The sequence below is a fragment of the Haliotis rubra genome, unplaced genomic scaffold (genome assembly GCF_003918875.1).
Source record: "Haliotis rubra isolate DU_JTF1 unplaced genomic scaffold, ASM391887v1 Scf106, whole genome shotgun sequence".
Classification (NCBI taxonomy): domain Eukaryota; kingdom Metazoa; phylum Mollusca; class Gastropoda; order Lepetellida; family Haliotidae; genus Haliotis; species Haliotis rubra.
Window position 1 is genome coordinate 1,244,151 of NW_025764959.1, and position 19,074 is coordinate 1,263,224.

General features: G+C 46.4%; 1 protein-coding gene across 1 annotated transcript; it reads right to left on the minus strand.

The window, feature by feature from the left end:
- Positions 1 to 1,653: 1,653 nt before the first annotated feature.
- Positions 1,654 to 17,815, minus strand: LOC124277810 (ubiquitin-like-conjugating enzyme ATG3). The gene is made up of 8 exons (XM_046713527.1): positions 17,667 to 17,815; positions 16,127 to 16,168; positions 15,002 to 15,122; positions 14,196 to 14,306; positions 7,620 to 7,678; positions 4,386 to 4,505; positions 3,609 to 3,761; positions 1,654 to 1,764 (listed from the first exon to the last, which is right to left on the minus strand). The coding sequence occupies exons 1-8, from the start codon at positions 17,736 to 17,738 to the stop codon at positions 1,654 to 1,656; spliced, it is 789 nt and encodes a 262-aa protein (XP_046569483.1). The 5' UTR covers positions 17,739 to 17,815.
- Positions 17,816 to 19,074: the final 1,259 nt, after the last annotated feature.

The following is a 19,074-nucleotide window of genomic DNA, read 5'->3' on the forward strand; positions in this document are numbered from 1 at the left end:
GCGAGTCCCAAATAGTAAGTGACTTTGCAACATCAGGGCCTGGTGAAGGGACTGAGGCTATTAAGCGATCAACAATCCAGTCAAACCGTGATCAAAGCCAAGGTGATTAGAGCCCGTGTCTTCCTCATAGTCTGGGGCAAAGTCCCTCTCAGAGGGCCGGTGAGCGAAGCGGCAAAGGGAGCGGCTACGTGCAGGCGGCGCCTTAGCAGAAGGCGCCTTACTCACGAGGTCTCGACCTATGTTAAGCCTGCGAAGGCGTGGGCCTAGCGGGAGGCGTTAAGCGTAGGCACAGGAGCGAACAAAGTTGACAAGATAGGCACCGATGCTGGAGGGGCAGAGCGCCCGAAATCGTCGAGGTGGCAAAGGTGGCAAAGCTGGAAGCGCCGTAGAGAAGCGCCCGATGTAGCTGGTGGCATAAGCGGCATAGGCTGATGTACCGGCTTGACCTGATAGTAAAGTCAAAGAGAGTGCTGGCGTGGATACATCAAACTGCTGGTGGCCATTATGGCGTTTGCATCATAGGCGCCTGAGGCATTGGAAACCCGTATGTGGTTGATCGCATAAAGCGTCTGCCCGGGAACACTGGCTGGGGTGTCTGATCTGGCGCAAACTGCTGGCCCATCGGTCGTTGTGGAGATGACATCGGCAACAGCGGAGGAGGTGAGGAGTGCCAAAGCGCCCGAAGCGCCAGGCGCCCGCCGATCAAAGCGCCGGCGAAGCTGCAAGCGCCCGAAGCGTAAGCGCTGTAACACCAGCGACATAAGCGGCGAAGACATAATCTGAATGCTGGTGACAGAAGCATTCGTTGACACAGTTGGCGCCCGCAACACTTGGCGTAGGCGTAGTGGTGCGTCAAGACCCGGTGTCAAGTAGTAGACATACTCTTCCGTCTCTGTTGTCCCAGGCTTCTTAACAACCTGTAGATAAGCGGAGAAACTCTTGGGTGATAGCACAAGCGCCAGCTAACACATTTATGGCCAGAGGTACATTGAGTAGTACATTTCAAACATCGGGGATGAGGGTCTTTCTGAGACTTCCCACCCGACAATGTATACAACTGGCTGTACATAGATCTGCAATGAAGCAGAAAACCCAGTAAGCGCACATACAAAGTAATGAATATAACAGCAAAGTTGAGAACAAAAGTCTCAAAATAACTGAAAGTTTAAGAGACCATAATACAGGCACAATAAATATACCACTATTATATGGTATAGTATATAAGCCTGAACCAAATGAAACACAACGGCGTATCAAATCGGCAAAGTGTTTTAATGGCGAAGTGAAAGTGTGATGGCGGGACCGTGTATAAGCGAGCGACATCACTACACAGAACTACTGAATGACAAAAAGAAAGTGAAAGATAATACCTACACTTCTGTGGAGGTACAAAAACAAAATACACACAAAGTCAGTCTTTATTAATGCTTCACAAAATATAATCCCGTGGGATACAAGTTGAGCTGGCAAACAACCGTCTAGCGTCGCGAAAAAGCAATAATCTGAGGTGGCTGGCGTCACCTTCGATGGCGCATCGCGGAAACAGTAAGCAGCGAGACCAGGAAGTGATTGCAGTTCTCGTCTTTTGACATCGTCTGGCAAGCCAGCTTTTCGAGCCGTAAGCAATAAGTGCAGGAAGTAAGTAGTGCAGGATTAGTTAAAAGGTCCTGGTAGATTTGGGTGTGCCTCCATGGTAACAGTCTTTTTAGCATGGTCTTGACTGAAGTCTTCATACATCTGCTCCACTGTCAGTGGTTTACGGTTCTGCAGCACAAGAAATTCATCAAATTAAGATTGATTTGTTTATCTGGTTTTTATCCCCACCTTTCTATCAAACATCCTACTTCACTACCATTTCACTACCAAACATCCCACTTCACTACTACCAAACATCCCACTACACTACCAAACATCCCACTTCACTACAACCAAACATCCCACTACACTACCAAACATCCCACTTCACTACTACCAAACATCCCACTTCACTACCAAACTTCCCAATTCACTACACTACCAAACATCCCACTTCACTACCAGTACACTACCAAACATCCCACTTCACTACCAAGGTGTTTGGTAGTGAAGTGGTAGTGTAGTGGGATGTTTGGTAGTGTAGTGGGATGATTGGAAGTGAAGTGGGATGTTTGGTAGTGAAGTGGTATAGTAGTGGGATGTTTGGTAGTGTAGTGGGATGATTGGAAGTGAAGTGGGATGTTTGGTAGTGAAGTGGTAGTGTAGTAGGATGTTTGGTAGTGTATTGGGATGTTTGGTAGTGAAGTGGGATGTTTGGTAGTGAAGTGTTATGTTTGGTAGTGAAGTGGTAGTGCAGTGGGATGTTTGGTAGAGAAGTGGTTGTGAAGTGGGATGTTTGGTAGTGAAGTGGTATAGTAGTGGGATGTTTGGTAGTGTAGTGGGATGATTGGAAGTGAAGTGGGATGTTTGGTAGTGAAGTGGTAGTGTAGTAGGATGTTTGGTAGTGTATTGGGATGTTTGGTAGTGAAGTGGGATGTTTGGTAGTGAAGTGTTATGTTTGGTAGTGAAGTGGTAGTGCAGTGGGATGTTTGGTAGAGAAGTTGTTGTGAAGTGGGATGATTGGAAGTGAAGTGGGATGTTTGGTAGTGAAGTGGTAGTGTAGTAGGATGTTTGGTAGTGTATTTGGATGTTTGGTAGTGAAGTGGGATGCTTGGTAGTGAAGTGGTAGTGAAGTAGGATGTTTGGTAGTGAAGTAGTAGTGTAGTAGGATGTTTGGTAGTGTAGTGGGATGTTTGGTAGTGTAGTGGGATGTTTGGTAGTGAAGAGGTAGTGAAGTGGGATGTTTGGTAGTGTAGTGGGATGTTTGGTAGTGAAGTGTGATGTTTGGTAGTGAAGTGGGATGTTTGGTAGTGAAGTGGTAGTGAAGTGGGATGTTTGGTAGTGTAGTGGTAGTGTAGTAGGATGTTTGGTAGTGTATTGGGATGTTCGGTAGTGAAGTGGGATGTTTGGTAGTGAAGTGGGATGCTTGGTAGTGAAGTGGTAGTGAAGTAGGATGTTTGGTAGTGAAGTAGTAGTGTAGTAGGATGTTTGGTAGTGTAGTGGGATGTTTGGTAGTGGAGTGGGATGTTTGGTAGTGAAGAGGAAGTGAAGTGGGATGTTTGGTAGTGTAGTGGGATGTTTGGTAGTGAAGTGGTAGGTAAGTGGGATGTTTGGTAGTGAAGTGGGATGTTTGGTAGTGAAGTGGTATGTTTGGTAGTGTAGTGGGATTTTGGTAGTGAAGTGGAATGTTTGGTAGTGAAGTGGTAGTGAAATGGGATGTTTGGTAGTGAAGTTGGATGTTTGGTAGTGAAGTTGGATGTTTGGTAGTGTAGTGGGATGTTTGGTAGTGTAGTGGGATGTTTGGTAGTGAAGTGGGATGTTTGGTAGTGAAGTCGTAGTGAAGTGGGATGTTTGGAAGTGTAGTGGGATGTTTGGTAGTGAAGTGGTAGTGTAGTGGGATGTTTGGTAGTGAAGTGGTAGTGTAGTGGGATGTTTGGTAGTGAAGCGGGATGTTTGGTAGTGAACTGTTCCATGTTGCCGCGGGGGACAATTACATAACAACATCGACTGAATGCTGTGAGTATCATACTGACCTCATCATAGCCATACAGCCATAACCTGGGTGTCTGGTAGTATTTATCGTAGGTAATATTAAGGTCGTATGTCCGGGTTGCTATAATACTGCTCTCTCCGCCAGCAGCACCCTCGCTCTCCGACACTGTTGACTTCCTCGTGTCGAGAGTTCCCTGAAAGTACATTCACATATTATACATCAATATCATAGATACATAGTGATTTCCAATGTAAAAGACAAAGGTTACCAGAAAAAGGGACGTACAGAGCTAACTAATTAAGACTTGAAAACAGAACCATACTAGCATCAGTGTGTGATTGTGTATTTATTTTAACACTGCACTGAACAATAACTTGCTGTAACAACAGTCTGGAAATAATCATGTCTTGATTAGGAACTTCAGTGCATTATGGGCATTGATCTTAGCAATTTCGATACAATCTAATACATCAGGGACGGTGGGGTAGCCTAGTGGTTAAAGCGTTGGCTTGTCACGCCGAAGACCCGGGTTCGAATCCCCACATGGGTACAATGTGTGAAGCCCATTTCTGGTGTCCCCCGCCGTGATGTAGCTGGAATATTGCTAAAAGCGGCGTAAACCAAACTCAGTCAGTCAGTCTTATACACCAGCCTGCATTACTCATATCTTTGGTTGCCTCTTAGTACAAGCATGGGTGGCTGAAAACCAATTCTAATGTGAACCTTTACCAGAGCTGATTGAATTAAGGATTATGGATCATGGACCATAGATCATTGGGTCGATCAATGGTGGGAGGGTGAACAACAATGACAGTACCTCATCCGTCTCCTCCAGCATCCCACTCTCCTCAAATGCCTCCATGTCTTCAGCCTCTCCATCTTCATCATCATCGTCATCATTGTCACCTGCGGCATTACTTGTGGCTTTGCTTCCACCCTGAGGAGAAATTTATCAAAGTACTATATAGACATTTATGGGACTACTGGAACTTCATGACACTATATAGAACTACACAGAACTACACAGAACAACTCACGACCACACAGAATTACTTGATATAATACAGAACTATACAGGACTGCATGGAACTACATCATACTATGATGGAGCTCTACACAACTGCATGGAACTACTGGAACTTCATGACACTATATAGAACTACACAGAACTACACAGAACAACTCACGACCACACAGAATTACTTGATATAATACAGAACTATACAGGACTGCATGGAACTACATCATACTATGATGGAGCTCTACACAACTGCATGGAACTACTGGAACTTCATGACACTATATAAAACTACACAGAACTACACAGAACAACTCACAACCACACAGAATTACTTGATATAATACAGAACTATACAAGACTGCATGGAACTACATCATACTATGATGGAACTCTACACAACTGCATGGAACTACTGGAACTTCATGACACTATATAGAACTACACAGAACTACACAGAACAACTCACGACCACACAGAATTACTTGATATAATACAAACTTTACAAGACTGCATGGAACTACATCATACTATGATGGAGCTCTACACAACTGCATGGAACTACTGGAACTTCATGACACAATAAAGAACTACACAGAACTACACAGAACAACTCACGACCACACAGAATTACTTGATATAATACAGAACTATACAGGACTGCATGGAACTACATCATACTATGATGGAGCTCTACACAACTGCATGGAACTACTGGAACTTCATGACACTATATAAAACTACACAGAACTACACAGAACAACTCACGACCACACAGAATTACTTGATATAATACAGAACTATACAGGACTGCATGGAACTACATCATACTATGATGGAGCTCTACACAACTGCATGGAACTACTGGAACTTCATGACACTATATAGAACTACACAGAACTACACAGAACAACTCACGACCACACAGAATTACTTGATATAATACAGAACTATACAGGACTGCATGGAACTACATCATACTATGATGGAACTCTACACAACTGCATGGAACTACTGGAACTTAATGACACTATATAGAACTACACAGAACTACACCGAACAACTCACGACCACACAGAATTACTTGATATAATACAGAACTATACAGGACTGCATGGAACTACATCATACTATGATGGAGCTCTACACAACTGCATGGAACTACTGGAACTTCATGACACAATAAAGAACTACACAGAACTACACAGAACAACTCACGACCACACAGAATTACTTGATATAATACAGAACTATACAGGACTGCATGGAACTACATCATACTATGATGGAGCTCTACACAACTGCATGGAACTACTGGAACTTCATGACACTATATAAAACTACACAGAACTACACAGAACAACTCACGACCACACAGAATTACTTGATATAATACAGAACTATACAAGACTGCATGGAACTACATCATACTATGATGGAACTCTACACAACTGCATGGAACTACTGGAACTTCATGACACTATATAGAACTACACAGAACTACACCGAACAACTCACGACCACACAGAATTACTTGATATAATACAGAACTATACAGGACTGCATGGAACTACATCATACTATGATGGAGCTCTACACAACTGCATGGAACTACTGGAACTTCATGACACTATATAAAACTACACAGAACTACACAGAACAACTCACGACCACACAGAATTACTTGATATAATACAGAACTATACAAGACTGCATGGAACTACATCATACTATGATGGAACTCTACACAACTGCATGGAACTACTGGAACTTCATGACACTATATAGAACTACACAGAACTACACAGAACAACTCCGACCACACAGAGAATTACTTGATATAATACAGAACTATACAGGACTGCATGGAACTACATCATACTATGATGGAGCTCTACACAACTGCATGGAACTACTGGAACTTCATGACACAATAAAGAACTACACAGAACTACACAGAACAACTCACGACCACACAGAATTACTTGATATAATACAGAACTATACAGAACTGCATGGAACTACATCATACTATGATGGAGCTCTACACAACTGCATGGAACTACTGGAACTTCATGACACTATATAGAACTACACAGAACTACACAGAACAACTCACGACCACACAGAATTACTTGATATAATACAGAACTATACAGGACTGCATGGAACTACATCATACTATGATGGAACTCTACACAACTGCATGGAACTACTGGAACTTCATGACACTATATAGAACTACACAGAACTACACCGAACAACTCCGACCACACACAGAATTACTTGATATAATACAGAACTATACAAGACTGCATGGAACTACATCATACTATGATGGAGCTCTACACAACTGCATGGAACTACTGGAACTTAATGACACTATATAGAACTACACAGAACTACACCGAACAACTCACGACCACACAGAATTACTTGATATAATACAGAACTATACAAGACTGCATGGAACTACATCATACTATGATGGAACTCTACACAACTGCATGGAACTACTGGAACTTCATGACACTATATAGAACTACACAGAACTACACAGAACAACTCACGACCACACAGAATTACTTGATATAATAATCAATGGCGTCTCCATCGCCCTCGTTGACAACGGACAAGCTAGCCATTAAATGTCTTGTGTGTCATATCAGCATAAGTCATCAGCAGAGGAGGGATATTTGTGGCCCCACTTTCTATTGCTAGTTTCTGATTTTCAGTTAAACATGAAATACCAAATCTATCCTTCACATATTGATCAACAAGCTCCATGGCGGCCGCCATATTGGATCTAAGTCGATGTAACACATGTTCTGATTGGATAGAAAGAAGGGAGATAATTCGTGTTGCGATTTTTTGCCGCCAGGGGATCTCACGAGAACCGGAAAATATGGCTGTATTAGAACATAAGTTATGTGGGAAGATATGACTTGAGTAATCTGTGGGAAGAGCATGGGAACATGATGGGAACATGATGATTATGTTTGGGTCTAGATTATGAAGGAGAGGAGTTATTACCTTTGGGTCTAGCGTCATCTCAGCAACAGCATCCCCGACTGCGCTAACTGATTGCTCACCTGGAACAACCAGCATAAAAATGAAAGGAATAATTAAATATATCCAGGGATGAGAATGAAGTTTTGAGAAAAACTTAACCAAACCTGAAGAGGTTTTCAATTCTTTGAAGAGAGTCGTCCTTGGGGTACATATTATGCATTTTCCGGCTGAAAAATGTCCTGTGACAGTTGTATCAATGTTTTTTGAATAAAAAGATTGAACAATAAATAAACTCTTTTATTTATTATACGGCCCCTACCTCACGGAGTTACCTCCCGTTACGCATGCGCACCAACTGGGTAGGCTCCTAGACCCGTATCATCATTCCTTCTGCTGAATATATCAGTGAACAGAATTGGGAGGAGGCGGGGAGGCCCTACCCAAGGGCGACTCTCTTCAAAGAATTGAAAACCTCTTCAGGTTTGGTTAATTCTTTTCAGAGAGATCGATCCTTGGGGTACATATTATGCATAAACACAGACTCCCAAAGACCGGAGGCCAGGGGAGGAGGAATTCTGTCCAAGCACACACAAAATATAGCGATCGTATCATGGAAAAAAATTGAACAGGCGCCATAACACTCACCTGTCACTTGTCCCAGTTAAGCTTCCTTGAGAGGCATGATGGGAGGGAACTGACAGGGAGGAATTGTACTCAAAGAGCGACCTCCATTTAGCATAATGAGACAAGCACATAGTGTGAATGTCAATAAAGCCCCACCCGCGAAGTGTCTATTAGTGAGCACCGTGAGGGGAATGCAATACCGCTCTGTCGACAAATAACTCCTAAGAGAATCGAAGGGGGTACATGTTCTCTGAGTGAGCTCACAGTAGCAGACATGTCAATTATACAAATATTGTACAGTAGCGTCAAAACAGACCAATAAACCAAGACTCACTTTCGGTCAGGGTGGCAGGACACTGTCCACTGGAGAGAACAATGCGGCCAAAGCTTCGCGCGATTCACGGGAATGCGTGTCGAGCTGATAATGCTGTATAAGCGTGCTTGGCGGCTCCAAATAGCGGCAGAGCAGATCTCTTCAATGGGGAGTGCCGATGCAAAAGCTTTTGATGCGGCTACTGCCCTGACCGAGTGAGCCTTCAACCCCTCAGGGGAGCCTTGCCCTTAGCCTGATAAGCAGCACAAATACGAAACTAGCCAGCGAGACAAAGTCTGCTTGCTGCGCTGGCAGACCAGCCTTCCGCCACCGTAACAACAGAACAGCTGGGTACCCGTGCAGTTCCCTGCGTTAGTTTGATATAGACTTTGGCGTCCTCTACGGACATCCAGCGGGTGAGTGCTTTCGTAGGAGTGGTCCCCGATGTGGAAGGCTGGGTAAGAGTAGGAAGTTTGATAGGAGCTGTCACATGGAAAGCGTGATCGACCTTCGGTCGGTAAGTATCTGGGAGGCCGAATACTGACACGATCCGTGTGAAACACAGTCAGCGCCCGGGTCGGACGACATAGCATGTAAATCGCCGACCCTACGTCCAGATGTTACCGCCACCAAAAACACAACTTTCCAAGTTGACAACTGAATGGAAATAGCCGATAGGTGTGAGAAAGTTGGACCGGACAGCCAATCGAGCACAATTGACAAATCCCAAGGTGGACTGGTTAAGCCTTAAGCAGGTCGAATCCGTTCAGCGCCAGCAAAAGAAAGCGCATGAGAGGGTGCTGCCCCAGAAGAGCACCATCGACAGGGGTGTGAAAAGTGGAAATAGCGGTGGAGTAGCCACAAATGGTCGAAGCCGCCAGGCCTTCTTCCAAACGAGCTTGCAAAAACTCCAATACTCGGACTAAATCCGCAGAAAAGGGATCTGCATTCCCCCTATCTGAACACCAGCGCGCATAGCGGGACCACCTATCCGTGTACTGAACGTTTGTCGAATCCCGCCTCGAAGCCAGAATTGTGTCTGCAACTGCTGCTGGAATTCCGCGTGCCTCGAGGTTAGACCTGACAGAGGCCAAGCCACCCACTGAATCCGTGGATTTGGATGGGGCGCTCCGTTCTGAGTGAGAATGTCCGGTCGTAAAGGTAATAGAACAGGAGGCTGAGCCAGAAACCTGAGAATTACCGGAAACCAGCTCTGTGACGGCCAAAGTAGCCGAGCTGGCTGGGTGGACAGCTGTGAAAGGACACGGGGAATGAGTGGTAACGGCGGGAGCGCCCAGAGCACTTTGCCCGTCCAATCCAGCAGGAAGGCGTCGGCAGCCAGCGCCCTGGGTCCGGTATCCGAGAGCAGAACCGCGGGTGTCTGATCGTCCGCCCGGGCGCAAACAGATCCACCTGGAGCGACCCGTACAACTGGGAGATTACTGTGAAAATCTGCCTGTCGAGCATCCACTTTCGTCGCGGGGCCAGGATCCGCGAAGGCGCATCTGCTGCGCCGTTCTCCAGCCCGGGAGATAAACAGGGAGTACCTGACAATGCGTACTGGTCGCACCAGAGGAGAAAGTCCCACCTCCCGGAGGGCGCTGGGGACACCGTGCCTCCCTGCTTCAGGATATGCGACATGGCCGTCTGGTTGTCCAACTGAAGGCGGACTACCTGGCCCGCGGACATGCTCTCTGAAGCGCTCAAATACCAACCGCACAGCTCTCAGTTCCAACGCGTTGATGTGAAGGTGGGCTTGACTTCGGACCAGAGTCCGGATGCCGACAGACTGCCAGAACACCCCAGCCCGTGAGGGCGCGATCGGTCTGAACTGTGAGAGCTGGCGTCCGGGATTTCAAAGGGGATCCCCTGGTGAGATTCCGACATTTGTCCACCACTGAAGGTGAGGTGTCAACCACTTTCGGGGACTGTGAGACTGCGCTCCAGATCCTCCGTGTGAGTCCACAGTCGAGCCAAAGCTTGCTGTATAGGGCGCATCCTCAACCGCCCGCCACACTACAGAGATCGTTAAGCGCCATATGGCCCAGTAAACCGGAGCCAAGTCCGTGCTGGTGCCTGGGGCTGGGAGAGGAGCGAAGATACCATCTCGAACTCTGGTGATCGGTCGGGCGACAAAGGAAGCGAGATCCTTGTTAGTTTGGAATCGCTCCAAGAAAAACCAAGTCCTGGGTGGGTACCAGGTCGGTTTCTTGAGGTTGATGATCCACCCCAGTCGAGTGAGAATGTCTATCACTGTGTGAGTAGCATCTTGACTTCGCTGGCTGAGTTAGTGCTCCGAGCAACCAGTTGTCTAGGTAAGGGTAACAACGCCTTCCTTGCGAGCGAGCTAGGGTAGCTGGGACTAACATGAGCTTGGTGAACACCCTTGGGGCAGTCGATATGCGAAGGGGAGCACCCTGAATTGGTAACACATCCCGTCGTAAGAGAACCGAAGGTACTGCTTGAGCGATGGATGTATTGGTACATGCAATATCGCATACTTTAGGTCGATTGGCGTGAGCCAATCGCCGGGCTGAACAGATGAGATCACCGGCGCAGTGTCTCCATCTTGAAGGATGGTACTTCGAGCATCGCGATTCAACCCCTTGAGGTTGAGAATCGGGCCGGAACCCGCCGTCTTTCTTGGGGCGAGGAAGAGCGTGGAGTAAAATCCCGCCTGTTCCTCTCCCGGTGGAATGCTTTCGATTGCGGACTTGTCCAGCAGAGCCTGAACCGTCGGCGCAATATGTCCGCCCTGGCTTGACATGGCGGCACGGAGTCGCGGCGTATGCCCGGTGAAGTCGGGCGGACCTCGCTTCCACAGTGGTAAATGGCCTATGCTGACCGTGGCCAGCACCCAAAGCGTTGTTGGTAGCCTTCTCCCATTCCGGCAGGAATAGAGAAGCTGACCTCCACTGGGATATGGGGTAGGAGCGCGGAGCTGACTGGGTGTGTCGTGGACCCTAGTAGCAGAGCTGACTGACATCCGCCTACCTACCACCAAGGCGGCGAAGCCAGCCTACGTCAGACTCGGCGAAGGCTGCACCCCGGAGGAAGGTGGAGCGGAGGCGGGGGCCGGCGAGACACCAGCGGGTGCTCCAACAAGGCCTTAGAATCCTTGAAGGAGGTAGCTGCAGCAGCAGCCTCCCGTATGACCTGCTGGGCCCCTGGAAAGAGGGTCGGCTCCCCCAGGCGGAAGGGAGGGCCAGCAAGGTCTACTGCGTTGCTGCCGAGTACCTAGGCGTCGACAGCCACAGCTTGCGCATCCCCATGACTGCGCACATCACCGTCGGCGCTGCAGACCGCAAAAGAGTCGCCGAGGTGTGCCTGAACTTCCGAGCTGCTGGCCAGAAGCCGCGACATCGCGGCGAAAACGTCGCCAGCATGCCCCTCCGCCTCCAGGGCCGACCTCTGAATCGAGGAGAGGTAGGCCTCGTGGACCACCACCACCGCACCTGCTGCATCGGCGTTCCGGTAGACCTTCTGTAGGTCGGTGCAGCGTGCGCAGAAGCGCCAGCGAGGGCAAAAGGTGGAGTGAGCGCCCTTGCCGAGCAGCGGGAGCTGCTCGAAGGAAGCCGAGCCTCCCCAGGGCGGCGGAGTGAACACGCGCCACTCGTCAGCGATGGGAACTACGAACAGGGAGTCCTCCCCAAGCTGGTAGCGCCGCACGAGATCCGGCAAGTCGAACCGGACTCGGGCACCAGACAAGAGGGGATCAACCACGTCCGAGACCAACGAAGGCAAAATGCGGAGCTGCATCTGCGAGGGTTGCCGAGGGGCAAACGCCTCGCCAGGCAAGCGGAACTCAGCCGAGTCCACGCAACCAACAGGCACCGCGGCTTGGGGTAGGTCCTCGGATTCTTTGCCGGACCTCCCGCAGAGCCGAAGCAAAACGGAAGCCTCCGTCATGCTCCTCAACCTCCCCAAGCTCCATATCGCCTCGGCGCCCGAGCCCGAGTCAGAGGCTGGGTCTCCTCGGAAAGAAGACCCTAACCCCGACCCGGTGGGCTGCCTAACGCTAGGAAGCACAGAAAGGGAAGAGCAGACAGACTGCTCCACATCGGCGCCAGCAGGCGTGCATGGACCCCGGTCCCGAGACGCTGGAGGCAGGCCAGGCAGAACTGGTGCCTCCGCTCTCATGGGGCGGGAGTGCGCAGGGACCGGAACACCAGGAATACTCAGCGGTCCCTGCGCCAACTCGAGAGGGGACTGGGAGCACCTCCCCCTCCCGGGGCAGCGGGCGTCGGACCCGAAGCCAGAGGCAGCGGGTCAACAGGCGCCTCAAGGCTGAGGATCGAGCGAACCAGCGATCCCACCCTGACTCTCTCGCCCCGTCCGGAGTGGCGAGGAACTCCTGCGGGAGACCTCCAACTGACTCCGCGAGCGAGGGACTTCACAGAGTCCATATGCTGCTGAAACAAGGTTTCCATTATAGACATGTCAAAGCCACCAGTACTGGCGGGAGAGTGGGCTTGGCCACGGGATTTTTTTCCCTTTTTTGACGGCTTGTTAGCTTTAGACGGGGGGACCTGCGTCAGTTCCCCACCCGCCTCATGCATCTCCCGGTAGAAGAGCGTATCCGTCGCCCTCCTCTTTTGGGCCCGGGGGGAAAACCCAAGACATATGGGACAAGAGTCCGCATCGTGACCAGTCTTCTCAAGACAGGCAACGCATTGCTCATGCCTGTCGGCCCATGGAATACTCTGTCCACAGACCGAACAGGATGAAAAGGCCTGAAAGCAAACACGCAAGCATGTAGCTAACGGCCAGCAGCATATAAACACGTAGAAAACATTGAAAAATATGTGAAGGTTACCACGGAAAGTAATAGTTGGTTTTAATACGCAATATTACGACCACATGGCACACTAAACTTCCCGCCATGGCAGAGCAACACGTGTGTAAACCACGGGAAAGTTCGAGTATTAGAATTAATACAAAGTCACAATTATGAAACAACCAACTGTAAAGCTTTACTGTTCCTTTTCATAAGCAAATAAAGACCATACATACAGGAGGTGTTTGAGACATATTCAATTTCTGGTTCGTCAGAAAGTTCAGCTGCGTCCGGCTCATGAAGTATTCAACATACGTCTGTTCATGGCAGTGACAGCAGAAGGAATGATGATACGGGTCTAGGAGCCTACCCAGTTGGTGCGCATGCGCAACGGGAGGTAACTCCGTGAGGTAGGGGCCGTATAATAAATAAAAGAGTTTATTTATTGTTCAATCTTTTTATTCAAAAAACATTGATACAACTGTCACAGGACATTTTTCAGCCGGAAAATGCATAATATGTACCCCAAGGACGATCTCTCTGAAAAAGAATCTGAAAACTAGCTGGGTGTCTGGGGGCCACAGGCCCCAAACCGGGTCCAGGGCGATTTAGACGAGTCACAAAAATTACCCTTGGCCTTATGAAATTCCTGGAATTCCGCGGAAAATTCTCATCCCTGTATATCAATTTAATTTACTTATTGTATTTTTTACTATTTAATAGCGTCAACTGAGCACAAAGTTTCAGTTTTATGATGGGAGTGGTGAGGATTGTATTATGTCACTCTCAACATGCCTAACTCATCCTGAGACTTAGCAGTATGTCTCAGTTTCACTTGAGGGGTTGCTGAAGACCAATTACACGGGTTGTAAGTGAGTGTTACCAGGGAAGTGATGAGTGTCAACCCAGCCGCCGTCCTCGTCGTCCTCCTCGATGACCTTCTCCTGCTCTTCCTGGTGGTTATCCATCTGCTTCACACGCTTGTAGCATGGCACTGAATCACAAACATATCACACGCTTGTAGCATGGCACTGAATCACAAACATATCACACGCTTGTAGCATGGCACTGAATCACAAACATATCACACCCTTGTAGCATGGCACTGAATCACAAACATATCACACGCTTGTAGCATGGCACTGAATCACAAACATATCACACGCTTGTAGCATGGCACTGAATCACAAACATATCACACGCTTGTAGCATGGCACTGAATCACAAACATATCACACCCTTGTAGCATGGCACTGAATCACAAACATATCACACGCATGGCAGTAGCATGGCACTGAATCACAAACATATCACACGCTTGTAGCATGGCACTGAATCACAAACATATCACACGCTTGTAGCATGGCACTGAATCACAAACATATCACACGCTTGTAGCATGGCACTGAATAACAAACATATCACACCCTTGTAGCATGGCACTGAATAACAAACATATCACACGCTTGTAGCATGGCACTGAATAACAAACATATCACACGCTTGTAGCATGGCACTGAATCACAAACATATCACACGCTTGTAGCATGGCACTGAATCACAAACATACCACACGTCATTCACATTGTACATGCTTCTCCATAAAAATCATAATCACCCCCCCCTAGCCACAAATTAGGAATGGTCCCTAAAGCACTAGGCCACATCATGTAATCTGTATCAGCTTACCGTTCCTGGTGATGAGGAACTGTTTGTCTTTTGGAAGATATGGTTTGATTTTAGCCTCGTCTCCCGAAGCCCACTGCCATGTTGGACAGTGATGTACGATGTGATCCCCTGCTGCAACAAACTGAACAAACAATGGCGGTCTCAGCTCAGGATTCATGTAACCATAGTAACTTGTGGTTCATGCATTAACTGTTATATCTACTAAGCAGTGACAAATCAATTTACTAAAACATCATGACAGCATCTGTGCCGAAGCGTTTGAGTCTGCCAAATAAAAATTGTCTCTTAGCATCATGTTGAGCTTTACTCAACACAAGCTTTGGACAAGTGGCCAATGTTGCATATTGGGAAGGTAAACAAATTTGCAGTTTCTATATTAATGTGGTTCGCAACGTTCATTTGGCCACTCAACAAGATTGAAACTATATCACAGCAACATATAAACAAGGAAGTCTGTCTCTGAGCCACACAAACCAGTGACTAAAGACAGCATGCAAGCATCCAAATCATCAATTGTTTGTTTGTTGTTCGAAGACGCACGCTTCAAAATTCCGGCTATATGATGAGTGTCTGAAAGTGAGTGAGGTTTTAAGCCGCTTTCTAGCAATATTCCAGCAATATCACGGTGGGGACACCAGAAATGGACTTCACACATTGTGCCCATGGGGAAATCGAACCCGGGTCTTCGGCTTGATGGGCGAACACTTTAACCACTAGGCTACCCAACCGCCCCTAGTGTCTGAAAGTAATCTGAATCTGGACTAGACCACTCAGTGACTGACATTATGAACATCCATTGACATAACATCGACATAACATCTACATAACTGGGATGCAAAGTTATGCAACAACTACATTACCGCATCTGACCCTCTTATTCATTCATCCTCTCTCACAACACCCCACATGGGCACAATGTGTGAAGCCCATTTCTGGTGTCCCCCACCGTGATGTTGCTGGAATATTGCTGAAAGCCGTGTAAAACTAAACTTAGTCAGTCAGTCTCTCATAACAAACGGGTTATTGAAGATCAATTACACTATTAATCCTGACCATGTTAACTGTAATGTTTTAACCCAGGAATCAAAACTGAAATGACGAAATTGAATCATGTCCAGTACCTACCTCTTCTGGTGTGATCACTCCTGTTTCCTTAAACTTTGACTCCTGGAAAAAGAGGCAAACTTTGCATAACGGTATCCATTCAACATGCTACAACTGACATGATTGGTCAATATGTCCGTCATCAGTTACTGACCAATGATACTGGACTAGGTTGATTGTTAACTATCACTGAAGGAGTTGTCAATACTAAAGACACTAGATATGTACCCAAGGTACTTCCTGATATACTGATAAGTACAGGGTACCAAAATCAGAATAAAAATGGTATCGGGTACCCAAAACACAAGGTGAGTCCATATTTGCAAACCAAAATGGGTGTGTTTGATGAGCGAATACTGTACATTGTAGAAATAAAGTAAAGCAGTGTTTATGCTTGGTTTCATTCAACCTGGGATACATCAAATACAACAGTATGACAGATTCCTCTGACAAATCCACCCGTGAAGATCCGGGTTAGAATAGGTCTTCAGCACCCATGTGCTTGCCATAAAAGGTGACTATGCTTGTCGTAAGAGGCGACTAACGGGATCGGGTGGTCAGTTTCGCTGACTTGGTTGACACATGTCATCGGTTCCCAATTGGTCAGATCGATGCTCATGCTGTTGATCACTGGATTGTCTGGTCCAGACTCGATTATTTACAGACCGCCGCCATATAGCTGGGATATTGCGGAGTGCGGCGTAAAACTAAACTCACTCACTCTGACAAATCCAATGTTCACTGACATTTAGATACATGTTTACTACCATACTTGTCATACAACAGGTCTGGTCAATGCAAAGACGTATATTTATTACCTACAAGGGCAAACATATCGGGGTTCATATTTTTCATACGATGCCCTAGGGCAAAATACCACTTTGTCCTGGTGACGTGACGTCATGAACAATGCTATGACATCGCTTTTCTTCTATGACGTTGCGTTATATACATGCGACGACGGCGGGTAGCCAACCTATGTTTGAAAGTAGATTTGGGTTTATTTTCCTCAATCTGACAACTTCAGTAATAAATAGAATATTATATTAGTTCCCATATCATACTATGTTTACAACACTCATGCCTAAATATCAGTGTATCCCTCGCTCTCGTTCGGGAAATACGAACATTTAGGCACTCGTGTCGTAAAAATAGAATGACATGGGCCCTCATATAATATCCTCTATACGTATATAGACGTTGTATACGTCTTTGGTCTAAGCAAGTGTGCACTTAAGAACAGACTCGATCCACCCTGGGAACCATTTTGTCTTCAGATATGGTTCTAAATGGATCATATCGATATACCAACATCTACCGGTTGTACAACGTTGACACATACACTAGGTCTACAGTCAAAACTCACATACAAATATGGGTTAAAAAATCACTATCAATGAAAGTTTCCCACCTGAATGACTGATTAAGGCGATTTTAGTCCATATGACAGATAACAGTCAAAGGAGGTGACAGCTAATGTAAATTACCAAAACACAGAAAACATCAAATGAGAAAGTGAACATTGCGCAATGATTATTTTTCAAATAGACTAACGTGTTACCTTCAAAACCGGTGTGAGATATTCTGCAACTCCAAGGGCAGTTCCCTTCACGGAGTTGATGATATTCTGCATTTTGAAATGGCTGGAATCAGTGTCACAAGACACGAAAACCTGGAAATCCCCTCCCACCTCTACCTAGCGAATAGAGAGTGAATTAAGGGAGGTAATCACAGTTATATAGAGTAGCGTCCCTTTACTCGTCTGTTTGTATTTTTTGTTTGTTTTTATCAGCTATCCTCTCCAAGATCGTGTTGTGTTAAAACTTGAAACGTTGGCTCTGGAAGCTGGGTTTAATAAAATTTAGTTTAATAAAGTTTAGTGAAATAACTTTCAATTTATCAATGTCAACATATTGCGGGCATTATTCATACTCCTTTTCATACCGCCATATGTCTTAAGATCTATCGCCAAGGACTCAGATCAGGATACGAGTCGAACAACTTATATTCACATGTGTTGCATAACTGCTGCAAACAGAAATAAAGTAGGCCTACAATATTTTGTGTGTGACATTTTTCGGAGATTTGTTATAATACCCTTGCTTTAGACGATCTGGATGTTAGTGTGAAACTTGTCCTTGGTGAGTTGCCTCTGTGTTGCTGTGTTTTCTAGTTGAATTAGTTTTAAAGTGAGTACGTGGATACAGCTTTATGCCGCTTTCAGCAAGATCCCAGAAACACATCACGACGAGAGACACCAGCAATAGGCTTACCACGCTGTGTCCTTGTGGGGAATCGAACTAGGGTTTTCGGCGTGACGAGCGAACACTTTAGCTACACGCCTACCCAAATGACGCCTGCCCTCTTTTGAGGATACTAGGTTTTATTTCAAAGATCCAATAGTTTTACACGTGGGTTATGTCCAGAATAAGGTAGGGGTATTTCTTGTATAGTGACAGGTCTGTTCAAAACGGGATGTACCTCGCCTTAGAACTGCTTGTGCTTATCTGAGCCACCGATTTCAGCCACTTATCCATAGCCCGAGTCAAGAAAAATTTCTTTCGGTATAGTAAGCCTTGCAATAACGGCCCAATTAAAGATCGAAATGAGTAGTTTTAATGAGGGGGTTTCATTTATAACGATGCCAATTAGTGATTTACGTATTTGTATCCCCTAGAGTATATGTGATCTTTAACACTTTGATGTGGTGCAAATAATGTCAAGGGGCCAATAGAGACATGTGGACCCATATGTTTATGGCACAACTTGATGCGTTATAAACAAGGGTTTTAAATGTCGGCCACTGTGTAAGCTACTGCAACATGCTTGCTTCACCGGATCCAAGGAATATTACCTACAACCAGTACGTCCTTGTCAGAAACTGTGTGATGCTACTAGCAGTTACAAAGACCGGAGACTAACATTTACTATCACTACTAGCTAACACCAACAAATTAATATGGGATGGC